This window comes from Rissa tridactyla, chromosome 8, assembly GCF_028500815.1.
Source record: "Rissa tridactyla isolate bRisTri1 chromosome 8, bRisTri1.patW.cur.20221130, whole genome shotgun sequence".
NCBI lineage: Eukaryota > Metazoa > Chordata > Aves > Charadriiformes > Laridae > Rissa > Rissa tridactyla.
This window is the reverse complement of record NC_071473.1, coordinates 19,788,052-19,806,662: the sequence shown is the minus strand read 5'-3', so window position 1 is coordinate 19,806,662 and position 18,611 is coordinate 19,788,052. Positions and strand designations below refer to the sequence as shown.

General features: G+C 47.2%; 1 protein-coding gene across 1 annotated transcript in view; it reads left to right on the top strand.

The window, feature by feature from the left end:
• The first annotated feature begins 1,167 nt into the window (after positions 1-1,167).
• LOC128913720 (phosphatidylinositol N-acetylglucosaminyltransferase subunit Q-like) overlaps positions 1,168-18,611 on the top strand; it is a 30,533-nt gene continuing 13,089 nt past the window's right edge. The window contains exons 1-5 of the mRNA XM_054211788.1: positions 1,168-1,325; positions 9,475-9,606; positions 10,812-10,932; positions 16,377-16,503; positions 17,431-17,584. Of these exons, the coding sequence (XP_054067763.1) occupies positions 1,168-1,325; positions 9,475-9,606; positions 10,812-10,932; positions 16,377-16,503; positions 17,431-17,584 (692 nt within the window). The remainder of the gene's footprint in view (positions 1,326-9,474; positions 9,607-10,811; positions 10,933-16,376; positions 16,504-17,430; positions 17,585-18,611) is intronic.

The following is an 18,611-nucleotide window of genomic DNA, read 5'->3' as shown; positions in this document are numbered from 1 at the left end:
GTGGGTGTATCCCATCCGGTCCCATGGACTTGTTCACTTTCAGGTTCATCAGATGGTCACGACCCTGATCTTCATTTGCAATGGGCAGTTCTGTCCAACCCCTGCCATTGTCTTCTGTGACTCTGGGAGTGTGGCTGGAGCCCTTGCCAGTGAAGACTGAGGAAAAGAAGTCATTGAGAACCTCGGCCTTCTCCATATCACTTCTCACCAGTTCCCCCATTTCCTTTCTGAGGGGGCCTGCACTCTCCCTAGCCCCCTTCTTACCATTAATGTACCTATAGAAATTTTTGCTGTTTCCCTTGATCTCCTTGGCTAGATTTAATTCCAACTGAGCTTTAGCTTTTCTCACCAGGTCTCTTGCTGTTCGGACAGCTTCCTTATATGCTCCCCATTCTAGCTGTCCTTTCTTCCACTCCTTATAAAGTTTCTTTTTGCGTGACAGTGTGTCCAGGAGCTCCCTGTTCATCCAGGCAGGTCTCCTAGCACTCTTTCCTGCCTTCCTCTTTGTCGGTATAGTTTGCTCCTGGACATGGAGAAGGTGATCCTTGAATACTGACCAGCTGTCCTGGGCCCCCCTTCACTCTAGAGCTTTGTCCCACAACACTTTGGCCAGCAGATCCCTGAAGCGATCCAAGTCTGCATGCCTAAAGTCCAGGGTCATAAGCTTGGAATATATCCTCCTAGTTGCCCTGAGGATCTTAAATTCTATCGCTTCGTGGTCACTGCAGCCAAGGTTATCTCTGAGCCTCACATTGGTCACCAGCCCTTCCCTGTTGGTGACAACGAGGTCCAGCATAGCACCGTTTCTTGTTGGTTCCTCTACCATTTGGAGGAGGAAGCTGTCATCTATGCATTCCAGAAACATCCTGGATTCCTGGGGCCTGGCTGTGTTGTCCCTCCAGCAGATGTCAGGGTGGTTGCAACCAGTTCCTCCTGCAGAGCCCCATACTTGTTCTGCAAGGGCACTATAGGTGGTGCGCTTCTTAAAGGAACCTGCTTGCTCTGTTTCTTTCTTTTGTTCCATCAGACAGAGACCTGCTCCCATTGACCCAGCTCATGAGGGTTACTACAGGAGGGCTGGGGGGCTTGCTGGTGAAAGGATACAGAATCCTCTGGTCCACTAAGAGTTACCTCCCATTCTGTTTTTGCAGAGAGCAGTTTGTGGAAATGGTCAATTTCCCTCTCACTCTCTCTGATGTTCCTCAATCTACTCACCTCTTCTTTGAGCTCCATCACTTCACCTTGGAGCTGTGCCACCCAGCTGAGAAGGCCATCAACCTGCTCACACCACACGCAGCCGTGGTCAACATTGTCACCCGCTGCCAGTGAAAGGCTGTGGCATTGCTCACAGCCTCTGGCCTGGATACCAATATCCATTTGGGTGGGTGCTGGGAAAACACTCTTCCTCCTCCAAGTGGCAACAATCACTCCTTGAGTGAAGTGCAGCACCTCGTGTTCTGCCCAACAAGCTGCAGACAGCAGCTGAAACAGCCCAACAAGCTGCAAACAGCCACAGCACCCCACCTGGGGCACCCACAGTAGGTTGGCTTGCCCTGTGGGCAGCAAGATACTGCCCTCACAGAGGCTTCTTATAGTCTGATAAACGGTGGGTGGTGATGGATCTGCCCATGCTAGCTCAGCAGGCCCCCCCCACAAGCTATCAGCTGTCAGCCCCCAGCACAGGCACACGGCTTTTCCTGGCTTCCAAGAAGCCCCAAACAGAGCTCTTTGCCAGCCCTTTTGGCCTCAGATCACTTTAGATCTGGGTGATGACGGGCACGATAGTTCTCCTACCTTGGAGGCGTCAGCGAGGTCTAGTCAGACCTCCCCCTGCATCAAAACCTCTGCAGTAAAGAAGAAAAGACCTTGTCATAGGTGACTCCCTCCTGAAGGGAGTGGAAGGCCCAATATGCAGGCCGGACCCGATACATAGGGAGGTCTGCTGCCTCCCTGGGGCCCGGGTCAAGGACGTGAAGAGGATGCGTCTTTCCCTGGTACGGCCCTCAGACTACTACCCAGTTTTGCTCTTTCAGGTAGGCAGCGACGAGGTAACAAGGAGAAGTCCAAGGGCAATGAAGAAAGATTTCAAGACCCTGGGACGCTTGGTCAAGGGATCAGGAGCGCAAGTTGTGTTCTCGTCTATCCTCCCAGTTGCGGGGAATGACGAGGGGCTAAATAGGAGGAGCCAGCAGATCAATACCTGGCTTCGAACCTCGTGCTGCCAGCAGGACTTTGGGTTCTTTGATCATGGCCTGACCTACAAAACACCTGGCCTGCTGGTAACAGGTGGGAATACCTTGACTTCCAGGGGAAAAAGGGTTCTAGGACAAGAGTTCTCAGGGCTCATTGAGAGGGCTTTAAACTAGGTTTGAAGGGGGGTTGGGGATGGTACTGGGCTTGCTAGTGAGGTGCCAGGGCGTAGTTGCTCAGTGCTTGTGGGCCAGTGTGCCAGTATTTCTGAAAGCCAGAAGGCATACCACATCTCAAGGTACACTCACACATCTCAAAACTACACACACGACTCCCTCTCTGAAATGCACCAATGCATTTGGTGCATTATACACCAATGCACGCAGCATGGGGAATAAGCGGGAAGAGATGGAGATCTGTGTGCGGTCGCAGGGCCACAATCTCATTGCAGTTACTGAGACATGGTGGGACAGCTCACATGACTGGAATGCTGTCATGGATGGCTATGTCCTCTTCAGGAAAGACAGGCCAGTGAAGCGAGGTGGTGGAGTTGCATTTGGAGTTGCATGTGAGAGAGCATTTGGAATGCATCAAGCTCTCACTAGGGGTGGATGAAGAAAGGGTCGAGAGCTTATGGGTAAGGATTAAGGGACAGGCAAATATGAGGGACACTGTTGTGGGTGTTTATTACAGGCCACCTGATCAGGATGGGGAAGCTGATGAGGCTTTCTACAGGCAGCTGAAGGTAGCCTCACAATCGCAGGCCTTGTTTCTCATGGGGGACTTCAATCACCCCAATATCTGCTGGGAAGACCACACAGCCAGGCACGCACAGTCCAGGAGGCTCCTCCAGTGCATTGATGATAACTTTTTGACACAGGTGGTACAGGAGCCAACAAGGAGAGGAGCACTCCTGGACCTGGTACTGACAAACACAGATGGACTGCTGGAGGACATTAAGGTTGGGGGCACCCTAGGTTGTAGTGATCATGAAATGATAGAGTTCAGGATCATGAGTACTACGCACAAAACAAAAAGAAGTAAAATTACAACCTTGGATTTCAGAAGGGCTATCTTTGACCTCTTCAAGAAACTGCTTGGAGAGATCCCGTGGGCTCGGGCTCTGGAAGGCAAAGGGGCTCAAGAAAGCCAGTTGGTATTCAAAGACCACTTCCTCCAAGCTCAGGATCGGTGCATCCCTTAGAGAAATAAATCGGCTAAGGGATGCAGGAGACCTGCATGGTTGAGCAGGGAGCTTCTGAAAAAGCTCAAGTGGAAGAAGAAAATTTACAATAAGTGGAAGAAGGGACTGACCCCTTGGGAGAGTTACAAGAATGCTGCCAGAGCGTGCAGGGATGAAACAAGGAAAGCCAAGGCCACCTTGGAATTAAACCTGGCTAGGGATGTCAAGCTCAACAGGAAGGGCTTCTACAAGTATATTGGAAGCAAAAGGAAGACCAGAGAAGTTGTGGGCCCACTGTTGAATGAGACAGGAGCCATGATGACGGAGAATGCAGAGAAGGCGGAGTCACTGAATGACTTCTTTGCTTTGGTCTTTACTGCTCAGACCAGCCTTCAGGAGTCCCAGGCATTGGGGGAAGTAACAGGGAAAGAAGACGACTTCCCTTGGGTAGAGGAGGATCGAGTGAGGGATCAATTAGATATTCACAAGTGCATGGGCCCCAATGGGATGCACCCGAGAGTGCTGAGGGAGCTGGCGGAAGTCATTGCTGGGCTGCTCTCCATCATCTTTGAAAGGTCCTGGAGAACAGGAGAGGTGCCTGAGGACTGGAGGAAAACCAATGTCACTCCAGTCTTCAAAAAAGGCAAGAAGGAGGAGCCAGGGAACTACAGGACGGTCAGCCTCACCTCCATCCCTGGAAAGATGATGGAACAGCTCGTTCTGGACGTCATCTCAAGGCATGTGGAGGAAAAGAAAGCTATCAGAAGTACTCAACATGGATTCACCAAGGGGAAATCATGTCTGACTAATCTGATAGCCTTCTATGATGGCATGACTGGATGGATAGATGAGGGGAGGGCTGTAGATGTGGCCTACCTTGACTTAAGCAAGGCTTTCGGCACAGTCTCCCACAGCATCCTCATAGGGAAGCTTAGGAAGAGTGGGCTTGATGAATGGACAGTAAGGTGGATAGATAACTGGTTGAAAGACAGAGCTCAGAAGGGGGGATCCCCCTGTGTGATTAGGGACACAGAGTCTAGCTTGAGGTCAGTGATGAGTCGTGTTCCCCAGGGGTCAGTACTGGGTCCAGTCCTCTTCAATATATTCATCAATGACCTGGATGAGGGGATAGAGTGCACCCTCAGCAAGTTTGCTGACACAAAGCTGGGAGGGGTGGCTGACACAGCAGAAGGCTGTGCCACCATACAGAGAGACCTGGACAGGTTGGAGATTTGGTCAGAGAGGAACCTTATGAAATTCAAGAAGGGCAATGTAGGGTGCTGCACCTGGGGAGGAATAACCCCCTGCACCAGGACAGGTTGGGGGTGACCTGCTGGAGAGCAGCTCTGTGGAAAGAGACCTGGGAGTCCTGGGGGACAACAGGATGACTGTGAGCCAGTGATGGGGCCTGGTGGCCAAGAAGGCCAGTGGCATCCTGGGGGGCATCAAGAAGAGCGTGGCCAGCAGGTGGAGGGAGGTCATCCTCCCCCTCTGCTCTGCCTTGGTGAGGCCGCACCTGGAGTACTGTGTCCAGTTCTGGGCTCCCCGGTTCAAGAGGGATAGGGAACTGCTGGAGAGGGTGCAGCAGAGAGCTACCAAGATGCTGAGGGGACTGGAACACCTCTCTTATGAAGAAAGGCTGAGGGATTTGGGTCTCTTCAGTCTGGAAAAAAGACGACTGAGGGGGGACCTTATCAACACTTATAAATACTGAAAGGGTGGGTGTCAGGAGGATGGGGCCAGGCTCTTTTCAGTGGTGCCCAGGGACAGGACAAGAGGTAACGGGCACAAAGTTGAGCATAGGAAGTTCCACCTAAACATGAGGAGGAACTTCCTTCCTGTGAGGGTGGCAAAGCACTGGAACAGGCTTCCCAGAGAGGTGGTGGAGTCTCCGTCTCTGGAGACATTCAAAACCCGCCTGGATGCATTCCTGTCTAACCTGCTCTAGGTGACCCTGCTCTGGCAGGGGGGTTGGACTGGGTGATCTCCAGAGGTCCCTTCCAACCCTATGATCATATGATTCTATGATCGCTTCCCCAGAGCAGACTTACCTGCCATGAAGCTTGTCTCCGCACCAAAAATAGCAAACATCTGGAGATTGCTCCCACACAGAAGGAGACAGGAGGAAAAACTTGCACTTTCTAAAGCTCTCTGGGAACCACTTGCATCGCTCCACAGACCTTGGGGCTCCAGGCTTTCCTGGCACCTTCAGCCTCAAAACCACTCTTTCTCACTTCCCCCGGGGTCGGCCTCAAAAATTTCCGTATGTCTGGAGATTGCTCCCACGCCCAAGGAGCCAGGAGGGAAAACCGTTGCTTGTTCTAAAGCTCTCTGGGAACCACTTGCATGGCCCCACAGACCTCATGGCTGCCACATGGCAAGTGCCAGAAGGAAAGAATTGTGTTTCTTATCATGGTCTGTGGGAACTGCTTTCACTGTCCCAGTTACCTAAGTGCTAACACTGTCCCCAGAGCTGGGCTTAAAACCAGCAGACATCTAAAGATTGCTCGCACATGGAAAGTGGCAGGAGGGAAAAATGGGGTTTGGTCTCACTGTCCCTGGGAACAGCTTTCACTGCCGCAGTCACCTCAGTGCTCACGCTTTTCCCAGAGCGGGGCTCAAAACCAGCAACCATCTAAAAATTGCCCTAATATAGAAAGTGCCAGAAGGGAAAAGTTATCCTTGTTTTCACTGGCTCTGGGAACTGCTTTCACTGCCCCACTTACCTAAATGCTAACACTCTCCAAAGCGCTAAGCTCAAAACCTGCAAACATCTAGAGTTTGGTCGCATATGGAAAGTAACAGTGAGGAAAAGTGGGGCTTGTTTTCACTGTATCTGGGATCTGCTTTCAGTGCCCCAGTTACCAGAGCTGGGCTCAGCAACTGCAAACATATAGAGATTGACCCCACATGACAAGTGACAAGAGGGAAAAGTGGTGCATGTTTTCACAGTCTCTGTGAGCTAATTTCACCTTCCCTGTACTGTAAGTGCTAACATTCTCCCCACAGCTGGGTTCAAAGAGAGCAAACATCTAGCCATTGCTCCCTCATGGCAAGTGCCAGGAGGAAAAAATTTGCTTATTCTCACTGTCTCTGGGAACTTCATTTACTGCCCAGTAACTTAAGTGCTAACACTCACCAAAGCACGAAGCTCAAAACCTGCAAACATCTAGAGATTGCTCCCACATTCAAAGTGCCAGGAGAAAAAAAGTGGGGCTTGTTCTCACTGTCTCTGGAAACTGTTTTCACTGCCACAGTAACCTAAGCGCTACCACTCTCCCGAGAGATGGGCTCAACATCAGGAAACATCGAGAGATTACTCCAACATGAAAATTGCCATGCGGGAAAAGAGGAACTTGTTTTCACTGTCCCTGGGAACTGCTTTCACTGCCCCTGTAATCTAAGTGCTAACACTCTCCCCGGAGCTGGACTCAAAAACAGCAACCTTCTCAGGATTTCTCCCACAATGAAGGAGCCACGGGGAAACGTTGTGCTTATGCTCTCTGTCTCTGGGAACTGCTATGACTGCTTTTATATTCTAACTGATACTACTCTCCCCAGCGCTAAGCTCAAAACCAGAAAACATCTGGAGATTGCTACCAGAAGGCAAGTGCCAGGAGGGAAAAGTAGTGCTTCTTTTCACTTTCTCTGGGAACAGCTTTCACAGCACCAGTAACCTAAAGCTTAAAACTCTATCCAGAGCGGAGCTCAATGAAAGCAAACCTATAGAGATTGACCTAAAATGGCAAGTGCCAGGAAGAAAACTGCAGTTTGTTCTCATGGTCTCTGGGAACCGCTTGCATGGCCACACAGACCTTGGGGCTGCGGGCTTTCCTGGTGCCTTCAGCCTCAAAACCACCCTTTCCCACTTGCCCCAGGGCTGGCCTCAAAAATAGCAAATGTCTGGAGATTGGTCCCACACCCAAGGTTCCAGGAGGGAAAACTGTGTCTTGTTCTCATGCTCTCTAGGAACCACTTCCATTGCCCCACCAGCCACAGGGTGCCAGGCTTTCCTAGTGACCTCAGCCTCAAACCCGTCTCCTCCCCTGGCCCTTGCACCTGGAGCCAAAAATCCCGAATGTCCAGGGATGGCTGCCACAGAGAAGGCGCCGGGAGGGAAAACCCTTCTCATTGCTGGGGGGTTATTAGCCCAGTGAGTGTTTATCACTGGGCCCCAGAGCCCTTGTTTTCCAGTAAACTGACATGGTCTGGCAGGTGATGGTTTGACGAGTAATTTTTTACCTTCAGTCATCTGTACATAACTACACATGTACAGCATTTCTCCTTCCACCTTCTTTGCATTTCACATACAATTCTCTGATCTTGCAAAGGTTTGCCGCAGCACTATTTGTAACCACTGGGCTAGGATATAATTGGAAGAGAAAACCCTTCTGCAATTGTGCCTGGGTGAATCTGCAAACCTGGGTCTTTGAGTTCAGTGGCCAGGGCAGTCGCTCACCATGTATCCCTCCCCTGCCTGGAGCTCTTTCCTCTGCCACTTTATATGTTCCCTCCTGCCAAGTCAACTGAAGAATGGTGCATGCATTTGTCTCTAAGGTGGGAGGCTGCATTGAAGAGCTGAGTAACTCAGAGGACTCAATTTAAGAAGAATGATTCACAGTGCGCTGCCTGCATTTCAAAACCCGTGTATCTGAAATTTGAATGGGGAGGGGAAAGGGGGGACTTCAGCGCTTTAATTTTCAAGCTGACAAACTTTGCAGGAAGGATGGTTGAAAGGGCTCAGGAGGGTGGGGTGTGGAGGTGGGCAGCAACCACAGTGAAGGGAGGAGGATTTTGAACAAGCAATTTGTGTAAAATGGATAAACAGCAGCTGGAGTCCCAGTCTGCCCATCCTGCGTTTTATCCTGGCCAGTCCTCTGCTGCTGGGCGACAGGCTGAAGTCCTCTGGATGAAATCTGGGGAAGGCACGCATGTGTTGCAGTGATGTCTCCAGGCTGCACTCACTAATGATCCAAACAGCTGTACAATGTCAAAATCAAAGCAGGATACCAGGAATAACTTTAGCATTTGGAATGAATGTAAACTGAAGGAACACGCCAAAGCAGTAAGACAGAGTAGGTGAAGGAAGGACTAAAAGTGAACGTGGATTCCTGGACCTTTAATGAGAAACAGTGAAACACCGTGAAAATAGCGAAACCACCATTGTGTACAGGAAAGAAGGGATCCAAATTATGTCCACATCAGAATTTATTCCCCACAGCAAAGGTGGTGCTTTGTGTTGCTATACCACTGCTGTGCCTTCTTTGACTGGCCTGCATCCTGTGGTGTCATTTTAGACTACACAAATCACCATCATTCCTTCCTTTATAGGTTGTGTGGTGATAAAAGGAATGCCCCAAAATAAGTGAGCATCATTTAGTACTTTTCTTCTGAGTCATAAAAAAAAAGAACCGTGTGAATATTTCCTCCCCTGCAAGCCTAATGTGGATGTTAACTTTGAAACATCATTAAATGCTAAATGTGTTATCTACATAATGCTGGTCCTTTGGCAAGGCAGGGGAAAGAAGATAGAAAGGAAGACTCCGAGAAAGGAATTTGGAAGTAATAAAGAAAAAAACAAGAAAAGGATCAAGTGGAAGAAAGAAAAGAGGGGAAAGGGGACAGAAACGGCAGGGAGAACCGAGCTGTTTGTTACAGCAAGCTCATGCTAGATAGAGACTTGTGATCCGTAATACCGGGATTTGTGAAGCAGTTGCATCGTGTTGTGTGGTTGTGCTGCACACACAACTGTCTTAACTCCGGTCTCCTGGAGACTTAGAGCAGCGTGCAATCCCGGTGATGTATCCCAAAGCACAGGCTGGAATCAGGATTGTGTTCTGGCTTCCTTGGAAGAGCGAGAAGCTTGGTTTTAAAGAATGGAAACGAGAGATTGGGTTGTCTTTTAGATGTCTTGATCTGGAAAGGCTGCCTTAATTCTATTAACCTTTAGGAGAGCAGTTAACATCTAATATTCTTTAATGATAATATGTTGACACCATCTCTGGTTGCACAATCTTAACTTTACATGGAATGTTTTGCATGGACTTTGTACACTGTATATGGCAAAAGCAAAAGCAGACATTCCCATGGTGTTTCTGCAGGGTGCTGAAGTTTTGGCCTTTGTCTTTCCTATGGAGCAAACTCTTGACTTGTGAGCAGCTGAGACACCACCTGCAGCACCTCCAGGTCATCAGCAGCAACAACAATGCTCAAAACCAGACTCACCCAATGAGGTATGGAGTACACATAAAGTCATGCATGTCTTTGCTCTAGCCCTGTCTCGTCTCGGGAGCCCAAACCATGGACCCTGTGCCAGCCCAGCACTATGGGGTCCTCACTGCACCATGCCATGTTGCCTTCCTTGCTCTACTCCCTGCTAGTCCGCAGATCTTTGCACTCTGCTTTAATTAATTTTGTCTTTTGCCTGATATATGCCTTTTTTCCCTAGCCTGGGAAAGGCAACCAGCTATTGCCCACAGAAAGCTTGTACCGCACCCATGTGTGTAGTACTTTGCTGTCACTACTCCCACAAGCTTATTGCTTCCACATATGCTGCTTTTAACCAAAAGCTGCAATCAGTATTCAGCGGCACTTTCCATAAGAGCAGAATGCTTTAAATGCTCTCCTCTTTCACCCACTCTTTTGGGGAATCTTTGTTGCGGTAAGTGCAGACCAGAGACTCCAACAGCAGCAACAACGTCAGTGTAATAGAGAAAGCAAACACGCAGCCCAGCGAGTGGAACAGGGAGAGGCAGAGATCTGAGATGGATATTGAATGCCCTGTGGCCATTACACAGCGAGTCTTGTTCTGTGTGGTTCTCTGATCCTGCAGTAATAGACTCCCAGGGAACACTTAAAATAGATTAGCAGATTTGGAGGCCAAAAGTAACCATGACTGTTTAATCTGATTTCCCCAATAACTCACATCATGATATTCCATTCAGAAACTCTAGCGGTGAGGGGGCAGTTCAGCAGCCCTTCTGGAAATGTCTGTGTACCCAGAAACACGATTTATTACATTGACTACTGGTTCAACTAAAGTATACCTCTCGGAAAGCCATCTGATCTCAACGTGGATATTCCAAGGCTGGCGCCCTTAGTATTGGTATTTCCCCCCTGAATGTGTGTGTGTGTGCGCATATATATGTACACACACACACTTTGTTTAGCATTCCTCTTTGTAGCTTCAATCCCACTCTTCTCTCCCCTCGCTAAGAAAGGTTTTGCGGTGTGGCAGGCTCCGAATGGCTCCGTGTTTGGCCACAGAAGCAGCAGCACAGCAGTGAAAGTCAAAAGACCTCCACACTGTGCCTCTAATTTTCCTGCTGTCCCCGGGACATTAAAGATTCTATGTAAGTGAAGTCGACAATTGTCATTGAAACATTAAACACCGTCCTTCCTTTTTCTCTAACGCTGTTTCTCTTTATCCTGCATGCAGGAAAGCCAACATCTTCATCTCTCTGCTGATTGATGTGGCTCTGGGGATGCTGCTGATGTCCTGGCTGTACCAAAAGAACCGAATTGGTCACCTTGACGATACCGTCATCCCCGTGGCCGATGTAAGTCTGGCCAAAGCCATTTCTCTTTCACCTGCTGTGGGTACTGACCACCTCTTGGTGTCTTATTGTAAGAAGGCAATGACTTATGCGCAAGGATTTCAGAGAGAGTCCTGTCTGAAGTAACACAAATTAGGTCTCCTCAAGAACAGTGAAATCTTCAAATCAAGCCTGCTTGGGCTGCTCCAAAGGAACACAGCTCTGCTCTGCATGTGCAGTGAATAGTAATTAGATGTTTACTGGAGGCCTGCTCCAGCTCCTAAAGTAACAATTGTGGCTTGGCCAGAGCTCCGTAGCTGCAGGTTGAGTGGTTATCGAGCCAGAATACTTTTATTCTGAAGTCAACAGGAAGAGTCCTCAAGTTGTTGCCATATGGGGCATTTGGGGGAAAAAAAAAAGGCTGTAACCTGGGTTGAATCTGATAAACTGCTGAAAAGTCAAACTTGATAAGCAGTGCAGCTGTGCTTCTGAAGAGAAATTTCATGGGGAGATCCAAAGACGCTGGCGAGTCAGGACACAAACACCTGAAATTCTAAGAGCTCTGCTGTACAGATGGTCAACTAGGAAAACTTGCTGTGTCCTGTCATTTTCTCAAACATAACTCCTCTTGTCCACTAAGATCCCCCAGCATCAGCATAAATAAATGAAGATTCTAAGTATGACTCATACAGTCCTACTTTTCTGGTGGCTCATTTTAGGAGCAGTACTCCAGTGTATCTGTTTAGAGGCAGTAAGGAACATATAATGTACTTCAGGGGCTGGAGACCAGACCACTAATCTGAAATGAGCTCCATTTTAAGAGTTCTGTGTCTTGGGAACACATGTGCAGCCGATGTTGAGCTCTGGCATGCAGCTGCACAGCCTAATCCTTTCTCTGCCCACTTTCCTTTCATATCTGGGAGAGAAGGTAGATCTTTCCATTGTTTTTTTTCTAGCAGCTGGAGAATGTCCTCTCTTTGCTCTTTCTTGAGCTTCTTAGTTGGGAGGAATTTTATTCTGATTAGAAAATCCCAGCAGCAATTTCATTTTCCTATTTATCCTACCTTTCTTGAGAAAAGCTCATGTCTCCCTTGATGATCTTCTTGGTCCACTTCTAACCTTTTAATTGTTACAAGCCATAGGTCTCCGATCATTCTTGTACATGCTGTGCCTTCACAAAGTGTGTATGGAGTGCCCAGCATAGCTGTGGATCATGATTATTGCTATTTTTGTTATCTTTCATAGACAAATTTTTAAGGAGGGTATGTTTTAAGGGTTGCTGCAGACACTATTCAGCAGCAGTGGTGGGGTAGAAAGGACCACAATTCTTGCAATGCTCTTGTATTTGAGCTATACATGAAAAATATTTTTCTAAGTCTTATTACTAAGTCTTTTGCCTTACAGATATTTTAGCTGGAGAAGTTTAAATTCTCTATAGCTCTCCCTATGGGATTACTGCAAGCGCCCAGCTCTCAGAAATCTGATTTCTTAACAAGTCTGCAAGGAAGTGGCTTTTGGCTGCACTCCTGTTTGCGCAGGTGGCTCCAGGAGGGCTTCCATCTGCCCAGTGTCTTTGGCAGATGGATGCTCTCCATGCTCAAGGTGTACCCAATTCCAGCACCTGCCCTGCACAGGCTCTTTGTGAGATTGCTCGTTCGTTCCTCTTTCAGTAATTTAGCTCACCTGTCACTCAACTTAGGCATCATAGTGTCAGCTGTTTTCACCATATCTCCTACATGTGCAGACTTCATTGCCTCGCTATCACCGAGAGCTGTTTACTTGCTTTCCTGGAAGCGCTAACTCCTCCTTGCATGGGTGGCCTGGTGATCAGTTGCTGCCTTTCTTCTCTGCTTCTCCAAGCTTAACAGTTCAGGCCACTTACAACTCTTCTTACATTCCAGCCTTACTTTCTTCTTTCAAGCATATTAGATTGTGGACATAAAATAATTTGGAGTCCTTTTGCTGTCTTTGGTGGACATAGATTTATATGCATTATGTGCAGGCCTTAAAAAATTGCAGATCTGAGTGATCCCAAAATATCCCAATGACTTCAGCACGTGGTGTGCAAGCCAGCACCACTTCTTTTCCAGTATGACAGCAAAATCTCCCCTTAGCCATTCAGCAGTGGGTTTCCTCTTTGCAGCTGAGCGTCCATCTGGTACACATTATTCCCACCACTTGGGCTCTCTCAAGTGCTTATGTGTTGCCAAGTTCAGTAACACAAACTCTCTCATGTGCGGAATGAGTTACTTTTCTTTCCGCAGCACTCCTTGCTGGTCTGCGTTTGGTGTATGCCCCAGGTCTGATGATAGTGTCGACCTTACATCTCTGTAGCTCTTAGTAAATAGACATTCTATACATTATAATAAGATTGTTATGTATTATAAGGTTATATACATAACCTTATTTTAACCTCATTGATTTGATTGATTTTAATATTGACAAACCTTATAGTGACAGAATGGTAGCTGTGTGGGGACTGGATACAGTGCTCTTTTTTTTTTTTCCTAGCAAACATCTCTCTGGAAGAAAGCAAATGCAGGTAGGTTATTTTGGCTCTCAACAACTGACAGGGTCACAAGCTCAGCCTGCTGACGTGAGGGTCAGGCCGTGTTCCCTAGCCATCATTCGTCATCCCTGATATTATGGTTCTCACATCAGCACTCAGCCAGCAATTTTTGGTGATGCACAAGCCATCGTGGACTGCGGCTCCCACTTTCACAGCTTGATGAGCTGCGCTGGGCCGACTGTAACAACAAGTTGCTTTTGTCAGTAAATGAGGCAGATGTGATTCAGAGACACCTAGGGAGTAGCTGGCAAGTAGCTGTGTGCAATACCAAGGACTGATTTTTTGGAGCAGGCTTTCAAATCCAGGAACGGAAAATGTGAATAATCTTCTCCATGTAGGTGCCCTCAGAACTCCCACCCTCCTCCTTCTTCTCAATCCCACCAGGCTTCCCAATGGTTGTCCTTGTTTTTGGCTTCCACAAGATAGCCTTCTTTCAAAAATACCTGATTCAAAGCACTACATTTGTCTGTTTTTAAAAGAACTGCTTATAAACCATTTTCTTTTTTTTTTCCTCCTTCACCTCTTTCATCCTTGCTGATGTCTCTTTTTCTTAATCTGTAATCTCTTTGAAACAGTTAAATATTTATCAGAGATCGTGCCTCCAAAATTATTGCTGGGGCTTAGAGATAATTGGATGTGAGTTCCTATTCAGTCATGTCCTGCTAATCCATAAAGAAAGCAAGCAGAGGGGACACTTCCTGGGAAATATTCTTGAATGTTAATTTGTAGAAAAGTATAATTTAGAGCCCAAATGTCTGTAACAGATACAGGGTGCCTGCCAGGTGTCTGGTAGGGGGTGCTTTGGCTCTGCTTGCTCTGACTTGCACTGGATGCTGCACTCGGGCAGTTTGCAGCACGCTTCCTGGTGCCCACCCGTGGTGCGCTGTGTGTCCTCTGTCCCTGTCACGTTCCCACAGACCCTCTGTGTGTGGACACTAGAAAGAAGAGCATGACAGGAAAGAAAATATTTCGACAGCGATCTCATCTAAACCATGTTAGCTTTAGTCTCCAATCTGGTAACATCCCTACACCCCTTTATGAAACACTTCCAATTCTGTATTGGATTCCAGTTCCAATAACTGTATCTTACTTATTAATCCTGGCCACATTCAATATTCATGACTGCAACAGGAGTATTGGACTCCCAGTCACCTTTTCTGATTCTGCTTGCTATTGATCAGTCCTAAAATATCTGTCTGGAAAACAAGGTTATGCCTTTGGACTAGGTTTTGCAATGCCTTGTGCAGCTGAATAACAGCAAGTGGAGGTGAATAACAGCAAGTGGAGGTGAAAAACGCCTTCCCGCAGCCACGTGCCCCTGACAGAATTCAGTAGCACCTCTGGGACTGGCAGCCTCCACAAGCCTTGCGGAAGGACTGCTTTCCAGCATTTAAATATTTCATTAAAATCCCTAAATGCTTTTTCTAAGTTAACAATCCAACACTTTAAATATTAAAAACAGCCTATTTATAAAGCAGCTAACACTTCTGAGCCACAGAGTTAAGATCCATGGGTTAAAATCAGTTCTGACTTGCAGTGAGACACAGGGAAAATGAACAAAATAAAAAGGCAATCCTTTTGTTTAAGTTGAAGATGGAGCCCTTAATTTTTCCCCTACACTAAAAGTAAATGTTTACAAACTCATTTTGCAAGGATTCTGTTGGCTAAGAAATAAAATGGACTCATTCTCTGGAAATAATTTCCCCTTAGGGAAATTATCCATATGAATGATGGGGAAAGTAGGCTACAGTGCATCAGCTTTAGGTAGCATGTCTTGATTCTTCTATACATGCACGATTTTCAGTGCAACTCTCTTGCATGGACTTGACTGTAACTGGGATTTTTGGAGGTAGAGGGCTTTACTCACAATCTCTGGTCCATGCAGGACAGCGTGAGAGGTCAGTTCTTACAGATATATTCCCTGCCTGTTTGCTGGAGGCTACCACTCTCAGCTACCTCAATTCACAGCCTGGTAAATGAACTTCACCGCTGGTTTCAGCTTAGTGAGTAGGTCAGGTACAAACTAGCCAGCAGCAGAGTCACCCCATCTTCTGCCCTGTCAACTGCAAGCGGGACCTCCAGCAGAGTCGTGGGGTGGAGAGAGAAAAAGAGTAAATAACATCAGCCTGGGATTAAATCACCAGAAACTGTGAACCAAAGCCCTCGGTGATTGGGGACAAGCTCCATTAGGCTTTTTTTCTTAATGATTCAGAGGGCTTCTTTTTCACTGGGATGCCACAGGTATCTTTCCACGAAGCCTACAGGGAGACATGACAGTGCAAGGCAAGATCAGTGCTATCATGGTTAATCTTGCCAAGTACACCACAGAGCATCAAGAAAGTTTGTTTATGTATGAAATACATTTATATAATTGTGTTTTCTACCCTGCAGTAAACACATAGGGGTTATTTGTTGGTAAAAATTCACTTTTTTTGCCCATGAGTGCATTGCCATCTTCCCTTTTTGAAATCCTGACAGCCTTCCCCATAGTTAATTACTTGCTCAGTTCTGACTTTTCAGTTGACTGTCTGAAGAAGTCTATTTGTGCGCCAGCGTTTGCCATCTATTTCAAGAACTCTCATTACACCAAGAATTCATACTGTGCAAGTCTGCCAGAGGTGTCCGTAAACAAGCACTAGACTCGTGTTCACAGCACTGAGACCGTCTAAGCAGTTCGGCTTCCTCTTTGCTGTTACGTTTGGATTCAGTCAAGAGTCAATAACGGTGCATTTTTGATTTAACTAGCTGTCTGTAAAGTAGTTGTTTGGATTTTTTTTTCCATTGGTTTGAAGAGTGTGGTAAGAATACTTTGCGGGGGGCAGCACGTAGAGAGCACTGGACCTGCTCAGCGTGGTAGCAGTATTTTATCTCAAGTGCCCTTGCTTCCATGTCTTTGTAGCACGTAGCTGAAGAGCTCCAGGACCTGCTCCAGTGGCTAATGGGAGCACCAGCTGGACTGAAAATGAACCCAGCTTTGGATCAGGTTTTGGGCCGCTTCTTCCTTTACCACATCCATCTTTGGATTAGTAAGTGCCATTGTTTTAACTTTTCAGCCTCCGTTTTCATCTCTTGCCTCCCGACTGTTTAACGTTTGCCTAGAGGTGAATAATGAATCAAAATGCACTACTGCAAGTACAAACTTGTCTGTGAGTCTTCCTGCTGTGGGAACTCAAGCCAAAGTTAGATTCCCACACAAGGAAGTCATGCATATTAAATAAAGTGCTTATACCGATGCTTTGCAAGGAGTGCAAATCATGACGGAGCTTGCTTTCTTGGTGCCGTTAGTGGTGAGTGACCAAGGGAAGGCGTTAGGTCTTATGAAGGTTTTCGTGGTCTTTGCCATGTAAGAGGCAGCTCATAGGACAGGGATGAGAAGTGTGCTCTCAGGATGCAAATGCCAACCCCTGCCATCCTTGATAAGGAGGACAATCATGATGGACATGAACTTCTTAGTTATTATACTGACTTCCTTTGCTCACCAATCAAGTATTGTCTTGTTTCTGTGACTTTGCTCCACTTTGGTGATGAAAAAGACTGTGTGCCTCCACACTGTTTTATTTTACAAATACCATATGGCTTTTGTGGGAATAGCAAGAAAAGGGGAATGGTTGCAGTAAAGGTTGATGTTTGCAGTTACAAATGGGAACCTGGACACAAATCTAGAAAAACAAATCACACGTGGAACAAGGTGACTGCTCTGTTCAAGCTAAGCATGTCCTCCCTTCCTCACAGAGCTGCCACACCTGGTCAGAAACCTGGGGGAAAAGAGAGTTTTTGTGGGCCCTCCTAAAGAGAAGATGGCATCTAAAGGAGTCTTCCAGTTTTAATTCCATGTGTTCATGGCTATGATTTCTGGAGCAATGTTCGGGGGGGAGGGGGGGGGATTCAGTCTTTTAAGGCTGTAAACAGGAAAACATCTCATTCAAATACTGACACTCTGCAATGTCCACTAGGCTACATTCACCTGATGTCCCCGTTCATTGAGATGATCCTCTGGTACGTCGGGCTGTCAGCTTGTCTGGGCCTGACCTTGGCTCTCTGCATCCTCTCTGACATCATTGCACTTCTCACCTTCCACATCTACTGCTTCTATGCCTACAGAGCCAGGTGAGTTGCTCTCTTTTGGCTGCGTCTTGGCTATGTTTGGAGAGAAGGGCCAGTGAATACTCAGGCCACGTCTTTGATTTGTGGAGCATCCAATCCTGGTGTAGGTCTCTTGATTTCACAGTTTAGACAGCAATTAAATTATAGCCTTCTTTTATGCATGTACAAATGATGGCCGCAGTAGTACAAGCAACCTGTCTTTCAGTTCTCCTATGTTTAAATATTTATTTGTTGTTGTAGTGACCTGGAAAAATAAAACTAGATGACAGGCAGAGGACAAGAAAGCAGTTCACATGACTCCTTTGAGGACAAGAAAGCAGTTCACCCCATCCCTTTGATTCAACCTTAGAGTAATCTTTTCAGTTGCACCCTGACCAGTAGCTTTGAGGGGAACTGGAGGAGAGGAGGAGGAAAGGTGAACCCTTGTACCTCTGGAGAAGCCCCAAAATCCCTGCCTCTGCCCTGCTTCAGAGGTTTTTGTCTGCATTGTGGAGCACAGATGGCAGGTTTGGGGTTACAGCACCTGGTGTCATTGTCTGGACGTACTAGAGGACCTCATGGGCTTTGGGGCAGGTCCAGGGTATGTTGGAGTTACTGAGCAAACAGTGCCCACCAGAGTGCTCTGTTGCTGCCCTCCATTAACACGTGCTGCAGCAAGGAGCCACACAGGCCACTGGAGAATAGCTGCTGCTGACAAGGAGATGAGAGACAAGGTAATAAATAAAGGAACTTTTGGCTTATAAGGGACAGAATGGTCATCATTCCTCCTCAGGCTATGAGCAGTGGGTGTTACATTGCAAACAGGAGAAACAGTACAACTTCAGGTATGGGTAGTTTAGGGAATGGTTGGAAATACTGAGATATGAATCGGGTCTGTTGCGAGCGGAGGGCTTGCACCCAAAATCAGTAACGTCGGTTATGGGGAGTCTCTTGAAACACCTCTAATTACTGGAATTTCTGTTTTGGTCTGTGAGGAGTGGCTTTGCTCCTCCTAATTGTGCAGAGAGTGGAAATAGGGAAAGCATTTTCT